This window comes from Nyctibius grandis, chromosome 6 (genome assembly GCF_013368605.1).
Source record: "Nyctibius grandis isolate bNycGra1 chromosome 6, bNycGra1.pri, whole genome shotgun sequence".
Lineage (NCBI taxonomy): Eukaryota > Metazoa > Chordata > Aves > Nyctibiiformes > Nyctibiidae > Nyctibius > Nyctibius grandis.
The window spans coordinates 71114227-71128888 of record NC_090663.1 but is presented as its reverse complement, the minus strand read 5'-3'; the positions used below and the strand labels follow the sequence as shown (position 1 = coordinate 71128888).

The following is a 14662-nucleotide window of genomic DNA, read 5'->3' as shown; positions in this document are numbered from 1 at the left end:
TGGCGTTAACTCGCATTTTAGCAGCTTTTATAAGCCACTTCTAAAGCAAAAAAATAACTGTCCAGCAAGTACTTGAAATTTAATATAAAAATTTAATACACATTTTCATTATTCATCTGCCCGCTGGAGCCTTCACGTCAGCCGGAATGACGGGCCCCGCCGCCCGTCAGCCACGCGCACGTCGCGCGAGCCCGCGCCCAGCTGCCCTCCCGCCACAACTCCTCCGCGCGGGAGAGACCATTGCCGGGGGAGGGGGGGGGGGGGGGGGCAGGCGGAAGAGACCATCCTTCCGGGGAGGACATGGCCAACCCGCTACCGGCCCTTGACCCAGGTGCTGGCCGCGCTCTCAGCCGCCCGCGGTGGGCAGAGCAGCCCCTGCGATAGGCAGGGCGAGAAGCCAATCGGCGCGGCCGGTGAGGTTAGGGCGGGGCAGGCGGAAGGGCTGCCGGGCGGAAGTGCCGCGGGCGCGGGGGGCGGTGCTGCGCCGGGCCGGGCCGGGCCGGGCCAGGGCAGCGCCGGGCGCCCCGCGGCGGGCCGGGACCAGCCGGGCTGAGGAGGGCGGTGAGGCGCGGAGCGGAGGCGAGCCGGCGGCTGATGTGAGCTGGCGGGGCGTGCGGGCGGCCCTGCCGGTGATGAGCGCCCCGCGGGGGCTGCCGGCCCCGGCGCCAGCCCGCTGAGGCGCCGCGGGTCGGTGTGAGGAGCGCGGGTGTCGGTGCGGCCATGCCGTGCACCTGCGGGAACTGGCGGCGGTGGATCCGGCCGCTCGTGGTGCTGCTGTACATCGTGGGGCTGCTGGTGGTGGTGCCGCTCTGCGTCTGGGAGCTGCAGAAGCTGGAGGTGAGGGGCCGTTGGGGGGGGCGCGGCGGGAGCCCCGCGGCTGGGCCTGGGGGCGGGGTGGGGGGAGGGTGTCAGCCCGGGCGGCTCCGCTCCTCAGGGGTAGTTGGCAGCGTCCTGCGGCCCCGGGTGGAGACCCCCGGAGCGGGAGAAGTTCCGCGGCGCTGCTGCGTGCGCTCGTCCTGCTGTTACAGCACAAACGAAGCGAGATGGAACAGGACAGGGCTTCTGTCTCCTTCCGGTTCAATAACAGTTGGTGTTCGAGCAGTTGATGCGATGCTCAAGAAACTGGAGTCGGCCTCTGTAGGAGCACGGCTGGAGCCCTGCCGCTGCCCTGCCCAGGACTTGGGTGTTGACACTCCGTGGTAGTACTGGTGTTCATAACCCCTTATCGTGGGTAATTCTGTCTGATCAGGGAGAGTTGAGAGAATAGGCAAAGCAAGCTTCTCTTTCATGCTGGTGATACCGTAGCATGTCATGAATGCAGCATATGAATTACGCACACAGGTGACAGTGTTACTTTTCTAACAAAAAGTTTTAACCTTAAAATATATATTGTCCAATTTGGCTTGTTCCTCTGGAGGTAAGCTTTTTCATGGTATAATTTTAAGCACTTAATGACAGTAAAATCTATCTTCAGTGTATTTTAAATTTCAGATTTTGAAACCCTGTTCTGATGCCTTCATGTGTTCAGCATAATGGATGTTTATATCAAAGTGGTATCTGAAATTTCAAAAACACTAAATCTGATTCTGGTAGACAAAGTACTCAAAAGCGACCTTTGAACTGGAAAGCAACAGAAGACGTGGGATGTTCATGTACAGTAGGGGATCAGAGAAGATATTCTCAAAAAAAACCTGCTTGAGAAGAGTCTACTATGTTTCTCAGTTTTTGGTACTTAGGATTATTAATATAGCTATTTTTCAGAGAGCTTTGGTTTAAAATCATAGCCCTGTGTTTTAGCAGACATTATATATTTATGTATATACATGCATATCTATTTCAGATTGTTAAGTGAAACTAGTTGAAATTGATTACTGGTTGGAACTTGACTTTAAAGCTAAAAATACTTTAAACCCACAAGCTTTCACAACCTTTACAGTGAAGCACTGAACTGAGACAAGTTCCAGACCTAAAGCAAGTAATCCATTGTGGCTTTCTGTAAATTAAATAGTGAGCATTATTATGGTTTTGTAGAATGTTTTGTGTTTATTGGTGATGTTTTTCTTTGGTTTTGCAAGATTTCTCATCTTTTCTTTTGAGTTTTTAAGTTTTACTCTTAAGCCACATCAACAGATTGCAAGGGAGACTTTGGGATTTTGTGTCTTTGAAAAGGAGAGTTAGAAAAACTAAACTTAATGTTGGGATATGTACTTTATGTCCATCTTAAAACTTAATTTATCTTTTTATACTGTGAATAATTTTTCTTGCTATACTAGTAAAACTTTAAAGTGTTAATACTGAAACTTTGATCTTGTGTTCCTCTTTTTCTTTGCAAGGTTGGAATTCATACCAAGGCATGGTTTATTGCTGGGATATTTCTACTAATGACTATACCAATATCTCTCTGGGGAATACTACAACACTTAGTCCATTATACTCAACCTGAATTACAGAAACCAATAATAAGGTAACATTTCACATTTTACCTGTGCTACAAATGTTGACTTTAATTCAGACTAAAAATACTACTAGTAATATTAAATGTTCTTTTGTTATTGTAACAGGATTCTATGGATGGTGCCGATTTACAGTTTAGACAGTGTAAGTGTTCTCTTACTGTTAACAGCTCAATAAAATTCTGTTTGCTGTGGGAGTGAGGGAAAACAGTGTCACTGTTAGCAGAAACTGTGCTGCATGGAGAGTCGTAGTCCTAGAAACCTCTGGGCATTCCTCTTTATGGAGTGCATCAGGAGCGTAGTTCTAGTGGTAGTATGACCTGCATGTGGGATCGCTTTTGCTAACCCTTCTTAACGCTGTCCTGGAGTATCGTTTGGGACAGATGTGGAAAGGGGTACAACAAAAGCCTGCTTTTGGTCCTTCCATCTTCAGTAACAGCTGAACTGGAAACCAGACTGATACAAGTACTGTCTCAAAATTCAGCGCCTTACCTTTCTTTCCCAAGTTAGATTTAATACTAAAATTCTTTCCCAAGTTATGCTTAGTGCTAAAATTATTCCTTTTTGCTTCAGGGGGCAAAGGGTAAGATCCCACAAAAAATCCACTGCTGAATACTTTTATGTGATCGATTCTATTGGCCATGCCAGATAGATATGGTTCATGTAAATACGTCACCTGTGGAGATGATTTCAGCCAGAGCTAAGCAACATACTACATCTGTGGACTGTACAGGATGTGTGTTTACATGTTGTCATCACCTCTTGATATTGCAAATGCTTCTGTTTCCCCCATAAAAGACAGCTTTCCAGGAACTTTTCCTTTGATTTTCCTCCCATCTCTTGAGTGTTTATGAAGTGTCACCCTTATGTATGTTCTCCATTTTTTAAAGACTGGGATTTAGAGTATCTGAGAGTGAAGGAGAGTGTGGAGGAAAACAACATTGTCTGTTTCCTGTGGGGAATGTCAGCTACCTCAGGTTGATATTTCAATTTCAACTATAGAATTTTCCTTTGGAAGAAAATTATCTGCTAATTAAATGAGCTTTAGCCAGGAATTCAGGGACATTTCTGATATACTGAAACCTTTCCTCAGACTCCTGGGTCTTATGGCCTTTGTTGCATATATGGTATCCTCCTAGAGTGCTTAATCTGAGCTGAACATGAAGTTCTCTTTTCAGATTCAAGTACTGTATTCTCAGTTTACCAGATGCAGTATTACACCTTCCACAAAGGTGTTGCAGCATCTGTCATCTGTAGTATTTCTTAACTGTGATGAGGATGTGAAGCATCTTCCTGTAGTTCTAGTAAGAAGGTCAGAGAAGGCACAAAATTCGCTCTACTACAACCTAGGGAAGCACAGTAAACTCAAAAGACCTCCCTCTATTTAACTACACCTCCCTGGCCAAAAAAAGAAACGAAAACAAAAAACAAACCTGTAGTGCAGGTTGTACTGAACAGTGTAACAGTAGTGTGATACTCAAAATTAAAAATTGAAAGCTCTCATAGCTGACCCATAATCACAGTTTTGCAAAAAAATCACTTTTCTGTCTTAAATTCTGGTTTAGAAGGATGACTGCTGCTTTAAGGCGAATCTGCTGCTTTCTTCTATATTTTGCAAACATGCCAGAGCAAACATCTACACATTGGATACCAAAAGAAATCAACTTTATGCTGACGGACTAAAAACTTAGTTCTTAAACCCATATTGACAATGAATGTGTGGATTTCAGGAAACAGTTCTATCTTGTCTCCTCCTAACAGGAGTAGGTTATGTGTAGGGAACCATCTCCTCAGTTACTTTTAAATGAAAGACTGAATTGTGTGGTCAAATATACAGAGCATCTCTTGAGCCGTGCTTTAAGCATGCTTCCGTTTGAAGCAGCAGAGATGCAATCTGAAGTTCGACTTGTATTTTTACAGAACGTTATTTTCTAGCTGTAGAATCACACTCTCATTAGTCAAATGCTTCAAGCCCTGTTTAATTAGTGCCTGCTGTCTAATGAAGTATTGCTTGCTGAAGTAGCCGGCCAGCATTGTCATTGGAATCACTTTTGTCTTTCTTGCATGTAACTTTTTGTGTACCTCTCTTCTTACAGTGGATAGCTTTGAAATACCCCAACATTGCAATATATGTGGATACATGTCGAGAATGCTATGAAGCTTATGTCATCTATAATTTTATGGTTTTTCTTTCAAATTATCTAACCAACCGGTACCCAAACCTCGTATTAATAATAGAAGCGAAAGATCAGCAGAGACATCTGCCACCTCTATGTTGTTGTCCGTCGTGGGCTATGGGAGAGTGAGTATATGACGACATCTTAAAATTTTAAGATGCGTAATCAGATGCAAAAATTTTGTTTTCATGTTTAGTAGTATAACTGTTGTTGTTTGGTAGAGTCAGTTTATGGTTTGCACACATTCTGTTCATCAACTATGAACCCCTACTGAGCAGCTGTGAACACGTTTTCATCTAGCTGTAAAACATCCTATAAATCACACTTAGTTACTAACATGCCTTGACTCAGGTGGTGCTGAGGGAAACTTCATTATTTTTGAAAAATACTGGAAAAAGGTCTCCTTGAATTTGCTTCCTTTGCTATCGTATAACATTTGCCAAAAACCTCATGTAGAATCGCTGGTAGAGCAGATAGCCTGTTGCTTTTACTTGCAGTGGTGAAGGACGAAAGGCCATATGCCCCTGAACTGCTTGTTTCTCCATGCTTAATCTCATAAGCATCTCTCTTAAGAGATTTTAATAAAGCTCTTTAAAATGTTAAAGACAAACTTTGAATCTAAGTCATTCTTAAACATCTTCAAACACAGTGAAAATTGCATTCTCTTTGTTTAGCCCAGCCAGAAGCTTTCCATGGCTAAAAGAAGTGAATCATTTGAGTATTTCCTGTTACGTATCTGTAAAAGTCTAGGTCTTTTGTGTATTGCTTATATACACAGTAGACACTGTAGCATCTGAAGTCCTAGAAGCAGAAGTTGAAATCACCATGAAATAAAAATTCAGTTTAGTGAAACTACTGAGAACAGGAAACTTCCATAAGTGAATTGTCTTTGAATTCTTGTACAGTGAATTTTGTGTTTCTCTTGCAGAGTTTTATTATTTAGATGTAAACTGGGTGTTTTGCAGTACACTGTTGTCAGACCGTTTACTACCATTATTGCTTTGTAAGTATGCTCATAAATAATTAATATTGATCTTCAAGATGTAATTTTGAGTTACACTGGAAAGAATTTTCATGCCCTTTGTGTTGAATCAAGGCAGTTTGAAAGCAGACTCATCGTTTTACATGCTAAATGGGTCTTAGCAATTTGAATCAATCTATGATCCCTTTATGACTTCTCTATAGCGAATGACTATTTGCAGAATTGAAGTAATAAATATTTAATACCTGCTGCTGAAAGCAGTGGGAGAGAATGTGAAGTAGTTTATGTGGGAAAGACATTTTTTATGATCTCTAATTTTTAGAGTCTTCTTTTCCCTCCTTCTCCCTTTTCTTATTGGCTTCAACAATTGGGTATTTTTAAAGTCAGGTTTCATGTAACTTTTAAAATTTTATTAAACTTTGCATGTGACAAGCCTGACTGTGTGCCTTCATACATATCATATAACCTGTTGTTGTAAAGGAATAGCAGGCAGTTATGCATGTTGATGCTGAAAACTTAATTTCATGAACTTTGTATTGATGGTCATTACTGTTAACTCTGTGGGACTGCGGAAGAAGCTGCTACTCACAAAGAATATCCATATAAATATTAGCTGTATGTGTTCTAACAGTTAAAAACAAAACAGCTAAAAAAATTTGATGTTTAATTGTTGCATTCATTCAACAATGGGATATGTTAACCCTGCATTCAAACACTATTTCTTTTATGGAAAATACAATATGAACTTCCTATGCCATATGCTGTCAGAAACTGATTCTTGTGCAGACCCCCCAGTGCCCATATTTGAGTACCAAAAGAGATTTTGGATTCTAACGGTTGATGGATGTAATGAAGATTTAGCACTTCAAGAAAGCAACCTTTTACTACACAATGATTAAACATTCTTTCAGAATTTGCGAACTCGTGGGAGTGTATGATGAAGGAAACTTCAGCTTCAACAATGCTTGGACTTACTTGGTTATACTTAACAACATGTCACAGCTAGTGAGTATCAAGACTACATCTTTCTGCTCTTCTAAGTCATTGTGTTGGTATTATGTGAATCTTCTATGTGAACTATTGACAGTAATTGTGTTAATGTCTGGTAGTTCTTATGGGCAGAATATTTCCCACTGTAAGTCAAAGTTACTGTTAAATACTATATATGCAAAACACTAGGAAAACAGATAATCTAAAACTTCTATTATTTTTTCTATGAAGCTCCATAAAGCAATAAAGTGTCCTACCTCTCTACCCCAAACTATTTGATGGGTGAAGTGCTATGGCCCAGGCATGTTAGAGCTGCAGACTTGCCCCTCTGCAGAAGAGATGCCTTCAGTCTCCCCCTGTAGCTTCCTCCCAGCACACCTACAGAGAATCAGTAGTTGCTACGTTAAAAATACTGCGTTACAAAGCTGGTGGTAACAACGTTGACAGGAAAAAATGGAAACTGTGCATGCAGTGCTGAGATTCTGGCCTACCTCACACCTTGTCTTGTTGGTTCAGCTGCCAGATGATGTTAGGGTAAGAGTAAGATGTCAGCCCCTGGACTTGAAAGTTTCATTCTGGAGGTCAGGGATTGCATCTAGTGGCTTGCTGGGAATGCAAAGGAATCATTTTCTGCTTCACCTAGGGCGCATTACACAGGAGCTATTGCAAGAGGAGAGAGTGGCAGCTCTGGCTGCTTGCTGCTTAGCCTTCTAGCTTCTTGCTTCTCTTGGCAACAGCAGCAGGAGTCGGAACAGCACGACATCCCATCTGGAAAGGGCATCCTCCTACTGCCACCACTGTGTTTGATGGGTGACTGTTATGGAAGGAGCTGTAACTGCTTTCTGCTGTGACAGCAGTCCCAGCAGCAGCACAACTTCCGCATGTCCTGGTTGTCATGACTGCTTAAAGAAACTTAGTAGTAAGAGGTTGGGAGAATGTGTGTGAAAAGGGGAGATCAGTTCCTTAGGTTTAACTATACATTAGTTCAGTTGCTGGTAGTTGTCATTAATAGGAAACTTGTTCAGATTTGCAGTGAAGATTGCATTCACTGCCTCATCTCTCATAAAGAGGCAACATTTGAGGTGTTATTAACAGGAGCCTGAAAGAACATGTGCTTTTTATGCCATTTTCCCTAGAGATGTGCTTGGCATTGAAAAGATTTTATGGGACCTTCCTATGCTTTGCTTTAGTGTGTAGATAGATGACCTCAGTCTCTCTCTGCCAATACCGTGCATTTCAGAAACACACTTTCAGGCAAAAAAAAAAGTCTGCTTTAAAACAGTAAGGCAAAGATTCCATAAACCCAGAGCCTCTTTTCTAGAATAGATAGCTTTTTAAGTTTGTATTGTACTGTGATATATTTTTTAACTGAAGAGATGCTGTAAAACACCTCCCTCACAAAATAAATAAGGATTTGAAAGCTTTTCTTCATTTTCTTTTGTTAGTTTGCTATGTATTGTCTGGTGCTGTTTTATAAAGTACTACGTGAAGAACTGAACCCTATCCAACCTGTTGGCAAGTTCCTTTGTGTGAAGATGGTAGTTTTTGTTTCTTTCTGGTAAGTGAATTATTTACTTATTGCTTCTTGCTCTCAGGGTGGATCATGAAAGAGCTAAAAAGGCTGGATTTGTTACTGAGGTTAGAGGCCTCAAAAAAATCTACCCATAATCTTAGTGAAGTGCTGTAAGGGGGAAAAGGGACTAGTATGTTGGACAGAGCAGTCTTGTTCACTTGAGATTATTTTTTAGACTTGCTATTTTGTAAGGTGATTCTCAAGAACATAATTTATTAGATTCTTCACTGGCAGGTATTTCAAAACAAAAAATGAGTTGTGGTTTTTTGTTTTTACTTTTTTAAAGTAAAAGAATTACTTTAACTTTTTCAGAATAAGTTACTATAAGTTAACGATAAATTACTATTTTAAGCATTGCTCACACTTAGCTGCTAATGAGTGAGTGCATTTGACTATCTGAACATTACTCTGTGGGCTGCAGTAATACCCTGAAAGAGAAGCAACTTGTTCTAATAACTAACTGGAACAACAAACTCTTCTTTCATTGTGTTCTCTGTTGGTCTTTAGGACCATGGGTGAATGACACTTCTTGTTTTGCTTTCCTCCTCTTAAAATCTAATTATGTAGACAGTAAGTTTTTTGAAAGATTCTTCCTATGTACATACATATGTATACATACGAACAGGCCTTGTTTACCAGATTTGCTTGGAGTTTTTTTGGCACTACTGTAATAATAATAATAATAAAAAATAATCTTTATAGGCAAGCTGTGCTGATTGCATTGTTGGTGAAAGTTGGCGTTATTTCTGAGAAACACACCTGGGAATGGCAAAGTGTGGAAGCTGTGGCTACCGGCCTACAGGTAGGAGCAGACGGTTACTTCTTAGGAGGAATGGCTATAAGTAAGATGGCATACCTGATCTCAAGCAAATATTGTCATACTCACTTAAATTAACACAGGCTAGATTAGTACTGAATTTCTTGTAAGTTGGGCTAAGTTTCAGCCAGTCACCCCAGGTGAGTTTTATGCTCAACACGAGTATAGCCATGTGTTGAGCAGAAGGAATGTGCCCCAGTTAATTACTTCTGTTGGATATCCTTGCATTTCTTCTTGCAATAATTCATTGTAGAGATGCTGCTTGTTGAATATCTGCTTCCAGCAAGTCAGTCCATCAGGCAAGGACTGTTTCCAATATGTATGTAGTACGCATGGCTCTCTGAAGCCTGCCAAGGATATCCTACCTCTGGTGGAAAAGTAGCTGATGCCAGTATCCCAAGGCAATTGCAGTCTTTCAGTTGTAGAAGGAACCCAGGAACTATTTTTCTCCAGTTATGAATGATTACGTCAATCATTTCTCTCATTGCAGGATTTTATCATTTGTGTTGAGATGTTCCTGGCTGCTATTGCGCATCACTACAGTTTTTCCTATAAACCTTATGTTCAAGAAGCTGAAGAAGGGTCGTGCTTTGACTCTTTTCTTGCCATGTGGGATATCTCTGATATAAGGGCAGATATATCGGAACAGGTTCGAAATGTTGGTAAGTAACAGACAGATTTGTATGATCTGTTAACAGCATATGTATTTCTAGCTTCATTTTACACTATTACCCATCTCTCTAGTACCTTGAGAACATTCCATACCCAATTAGTGGCAGCTGCATCCCTAGAGGATTTCATGGTTTGTCTGGCACTTTGCTCCTGACTGATTTGGAATCTAGTTTTTAATTTTTCTTTTAAATAGATGGATGTCAGGGTAAGTTTCAGGTGTGTTAGGTAGAAGAGAGGGATGTACTTTTTGCTGTGATTTTTCTGTTGTTGTTTTTTTGAAATGGAAAGACATCCTTTTATTTATTAAAGCTAACAATGCCCATGTAAAACTGTTACAAAACAGAGGCTCATCTTCTAATTTAACATGCCTATTTTAGAGTTGATGTGTTCAAAGACCTTGGTATAGTGCTGCAAGTATTAAAAAGTATTTTCATTTGGCATAATTCTAGGAAGGACAGTTTTGGGCCAGCCAAGGAAAATGTTTTTTGCTGAAGATCAGGAACAAAACGAGCATACAAGTTTACTGTCTTCATCTACTCAAGACCCAATTTCTGATGCTTCTTCAATGCCATCTTCACCCATGGGTCATTATCAGGGGTTTGGACACACTGTGACACCTCTCACAACACCGACAACAGCCCCTGCAATTGATGGTATTTATAACCCTTCTGCTATTCGAGATGCTGAGGAGTCACCTGGACGAGAGCACAATTTATCAGAGAAAGCTTTGGATAAAAGTTAAACTCACCTGTTCTTCGAATGTGTCAAGGAGTCTGTTACATGCTTGCCACACATGTTCTGCTAACATGTACTATTAATGCTGAAAGTTGAAAAGCTACTGCGCAGACAGGAAGAGGATAGGGCTGTAACTGACCTCTGAATTCTGAATCGATAATGGATGTGAGTATCTGTGAGTACCCCATGAATATAAAACACGCACACTGTAAAGGTTTCTGCATAAATTTAAGAATCAACTCCTTAAACTGCTTAACACTTAAAAATACCAGACTTTTATTAATACAAAAGAAACATTTGAAAAAATACTCTGCTCTTCTAAAGATGAAGTGTAAGTACTACTAGCAATGGGAAAACTTAATTTCAAGAATGTAATTTAAGGACTGGCAGTAGCAAAAAGTGTTTGTGTTAGCTTTGCCTGTCCTCCTAATGGTGGTAACTTCCATACCCCAATGCTGAAAGGAGTGTGGACGAAATGGTAACTTCTGTACAGATGCCATCTTCTTCCCTTTCCTGCATAGCTAAATAAAACCCCTTCATGAAGATAATTGTTACAGAGCATCAGTAAAGAATCTATACAAAGAAAGCATTCCCTAAAGGCCTTGCTATAAAATTCCATGCCCAGAATATATGGTTTGCATATCTGTTGTCCTTGTAGCTCATAATTCGTAAGTCTTTTACATTCAGAAGAGACAGCCAGGATGATAGGTTTTGGATTAATACCTTACACTTGACTACTTTTTTCCTATCCTTCTAAAATAATAATGGTTACCCCCTTAAAATAAACAGGGGGAAGGGAATAAAGGATGTCAGAAAGGAAGCAAAAAACAAAACTGATTTCTTTATTTTGGGCTGCAATAAATTCTTTAACACTTAAGTTTTTTTTAAGCTGTTAAAGCAGGATATCTTGACAATGTGTCTGTAGTAAATTGTATTCATAAATTTGTGTGTGTGATTATTGTATTATGCTTCTAGTATAGCCTGGATTCAAATGTGATAGTTGATTTTTTTTCCCCTCTATGACCCCAGAAAAGATCTTTGCTAAGGTAAAAGTAATCACTAGTCTAATACTGGTGTTACTAGCATTAGATTTCAGACCAAGAAGTACACTTGTATCAAAATGTTATTTTGCAAAAACTGACAGAATCAGAGGGGTATTGTTTTTATCCCATTACCAGATTTTTAGTACTATTGCATGTTTGCAATCTGACAAAAAAAAACCCAAACCCTAGAGCACTGACCTTTTAATTGACATCTGAAGTTTCTTTTTCATCATTGTTAGCATTTACAGGATAAATGGTTAACTTCTGGCTGTCACACTAAATTCATCTTAAGTGCTTTTTTTTGCAGTACTAGTGTGATGTAAATATTGCGCCTTACTCACTAGGCTGCATATTTCATAGTTGACTATGTACTTGCTGTATCTGAAGTTAGTGGGAAAGTGCAAATCATAATTTTCATTTTGCCAAGTCATTGCCTTTTTTGTAAATTAAGCAATTAAAGATTTTATTTAAACTGTACACCTTCTTTCAATTTGATTTACTGCTACAGTAATTTAAGAATGTGAATGACACATGAATACAACTGTCCTCTTCATGCAAGAAGGGGATCTTAAGTATAACTAGTACAAGAGTTTGTGCTTTCAGGATTTTAAGGCTTGTACTGAAAAGGGAATTCTTATCTGAGCTTATGAAGAATCAGAATCTACTTACTTATGCTTGATTACAGGTATCTTTTTATCCATGTAATAGCCATATTCTAAAAGGAAACAACTTGTAAAAGCTCACAACACCCGGGGACTTAGTGCCCACTGTAGCCACTATTAGAAATAATCTGATTTCCTGCACGTATACAGGTAAAAAGGGGCATTGGTAGAAGTAATATCCGAAGGATCAGAGATGCTGGAAGCTGCTGCACTCTAGCTTTTCAAAAATGTCACACTGAAGATTTTTTTTTCATACTTGAAGTTATGTCTGTTTAGTGTAAAACTTAGGTAAGGTACAGAAAGGGGACTTTGATAGGAAAACAGCTAGTTAAGTGTCTTGGTTGCTTCTTTCACAGAATTTCTAGAAAGCTACAAATTACTTTATTATTACTCAGTTATTCCATGTGCACAGTATTCCTGCATTTTTGGTTTTTGTGGGAGAAAAGTTATTTTTTCATTATAGCAGTAGCTTACAGGATCATACCTTTCCATTAAAGATTGCTACTAAATTTCCAAAATAGAACTCTTTCAATGACACCTACCCTGTCTTTTGAAAACTACTACTACAGCAGTGTTCCACAGCGTGACCTATCAAGCTTATATATAAAGTTCATGTGCAAATAGTCCATCTTTATATTAACCATCTTTGTTCCTCCATTGTTTTATGCTATATCTTCTCCCACCTTTTAACCAGTAGTCTTAAAGATTGCTCTTGCCTTACTTAACACACTGCTTGAAAACTCAGTAATGGTCATTTTCAGCCTTTTACTTAGTCTCATTGAGTAAGGGTAGAATATGTCCTTAATTTTTCTTTAACTCATTTTGCTTTCTTATTAATTGCTAAAAAGCTTAATAAATATGCCTAACCACTACTATTTAATGTTTTTTGCTTTTATCAGAGGTCTTTCAGCATGGGAAGCCTAAACACTTCTCTATAAAACTGCACTTTGGGGGAAATATCCTGCACCCGTTAGTTGTGTCAGACAGTAACTCAGATTTTATGGATCATGGTTTTGTTTGGGTGGTTTGCATGTGTTTTTTAAGAAAAGCTGTTTTCTGCGTAGTATGAAAAGCCTCTCTCCTACTCTGATTCACTTACATTTTGTAATGCATTGTACCCCTTGGATAAAGGATGGTATCCAGTTAGATTGTCTTCAGAAAACTTGACTTAGTCATAAAATAAATTGGAGACCTTTCCTCCACCCTTCTAGGAGGAGGAATTATTACAGCAATCTATCAGGTGCAGGTTCAGCTGCAGGCTGGGACAACCACAGCTCCAACACTCCCCTGAAGTTAAACTGAGAGCACCTATCTGAAACATTTGACCTAATGAAGAGTACAGATGGATCTTCCATGCAGTGAGATTCTAGAAAAATTATTTGTGGGTGGCTCTTTACACAGGCTCCTGTTCAGGGAAGATCACAGAAATGCCTCTTCTACATTGGACAGACAGCACTGACACTATACAGAAACTTAGCTACAGAAGTATCTATCTTGCTAAGCGTCTTGCTCGTATCTCTACAGGGGCAGAATCAATGCTGAGGTAGAAGCTTTCATTAATCTTCCATTTGGGTATAAATTTAATCCAAGGAACTTATTACCTACATTATACCAAAATGTCACACTGTAGAAGAGATGCAGGAGTACTGTGGTGACTGATGTAATATTTTACACAACTTTGAATCAGAGACAAGTTCAGGCCTGTTATATTACAAGAAATGATTCCCTGAGGGATTCTAAAAAGTTTACTAGCTTTACCTTCCACCATACAGCACTCCTTTACAACTTTTTATAATTGTCTATGTGCAACACTAACTTGTGGTCCCTACTACAAGGCTAACTTCTCAATACACTTAAAGTAGGATGCTTTGGCAACTGAGAAGTGGAACTACAGTTTGTGAAACAAGGACTCTATCCTGAAGAGCCACAGCTGTTTATTTCTGGTACAGGCATCTGGATGCTGTTTTTCTTACGAGATGATACAGTAGCAAGAGAAGTCTGTCCCACTGTTGCAGTCACTGCAATAGTTAGCAATCAGGTTTTTCCTGCAGTGAAGACACCACCGCCCCTAACAGCTTGGTCAGATACCCTTACCATGCAAGGTTCAGTCCATCAGTGGAATGTAAATATCTACTATTAAAGCAACAAAATAGCCTTTTTGATCAGCAGATGAAATTTAGACTTTAATATAAATTAACATCAGTGATGTTATGAACAGTCAATTTATGCATAGGTAATTAACCACAAATCAGTTTACACATGACATTCTTCACCGTTTAACTGTAATGCTAATATTGCTTTTATGGTGTTGAACATCAAGCACAAGTTCATCTCCAACCTGAACTTGGATGGGCTCATCAAGAACAACTGCAGCTTGTTTCCAGTGCGAGAACTCATCAGATGTATTCAAGCTATGGTCTTCATCTAGATGTATGTGATACCAGAAGGGAATTGCAGTGACTTGGCCAGACTTACAAATTTGTACCTAAAAATATTTAAAATATTAGTTTAATCAGTTACAGCCTTTTCAAAGAAGTTCCATTTCAGAGATAAATGCA

General features: G+C 39.8%; 2 protein-coding genes across 7 annotated transcripts in view; one reads left to right on the top strand and one right to left on the bottom strand.

Annotated features, from left to right (window-relative positions):
* The first annotated feature begins 498 nt into the window (after positions 1-498).
* TMEM184C (transmembrane protein 184C) lies at positions 499-11919 on the top strand. Of its 2 annotated transcripts, none has more exons than XM_068404145.1 (10): positions 499-837; positions 2334-2464; positions 2562-2598; positions 4550-4755; positions 5559-5633; positions 6524-6617; positions 8048-8160; positions 8878-8977; positions 9483-9654; positions 10114-11919. In XM_068404145.1, exons 1-10 carry the CDS (start codon positions 721-723, stop codon positions 10404-10406), a joined length of 1338 nt encoding a protein of 445 aa, XP_068260246.1. In that variant the 5' UTR covers positions 499-720; the 3' UTR covers positions 10407-11919. The 2 variants fall into 2 exon arrangements, with proteins under 2 accessions (XP_068260246.1, XP_068260247.1); XM_068404146.1 differs by lacking the exon at positions 499-837 and adding an exon at positions 1639-1728.
* Positions 11920-14259: 2340 nt separating this feature from the next.
* PRMT9 (protein arginine methyltransferase 9) overlaps positions 14260-14662 on the bottom strand; it is a 28099-nt gene continuing 27696 nt past the window's right edge. For all 5 annotated transcript variants that reach the window (XM_068404031.1, XM_068404030.1, XM_068404032.1 and 2 more), the window contains one exon: positions 14260-14589. In XM_068404031.1, coding sequence (XP_068260132.1) covers positions 14374-14589 — 216 coding nt within the window. In that variant the 3' untranslated portion in view covers positions 14260-14373. The remainder of the gene's footprint in view (positions 14590-14662) is intronic.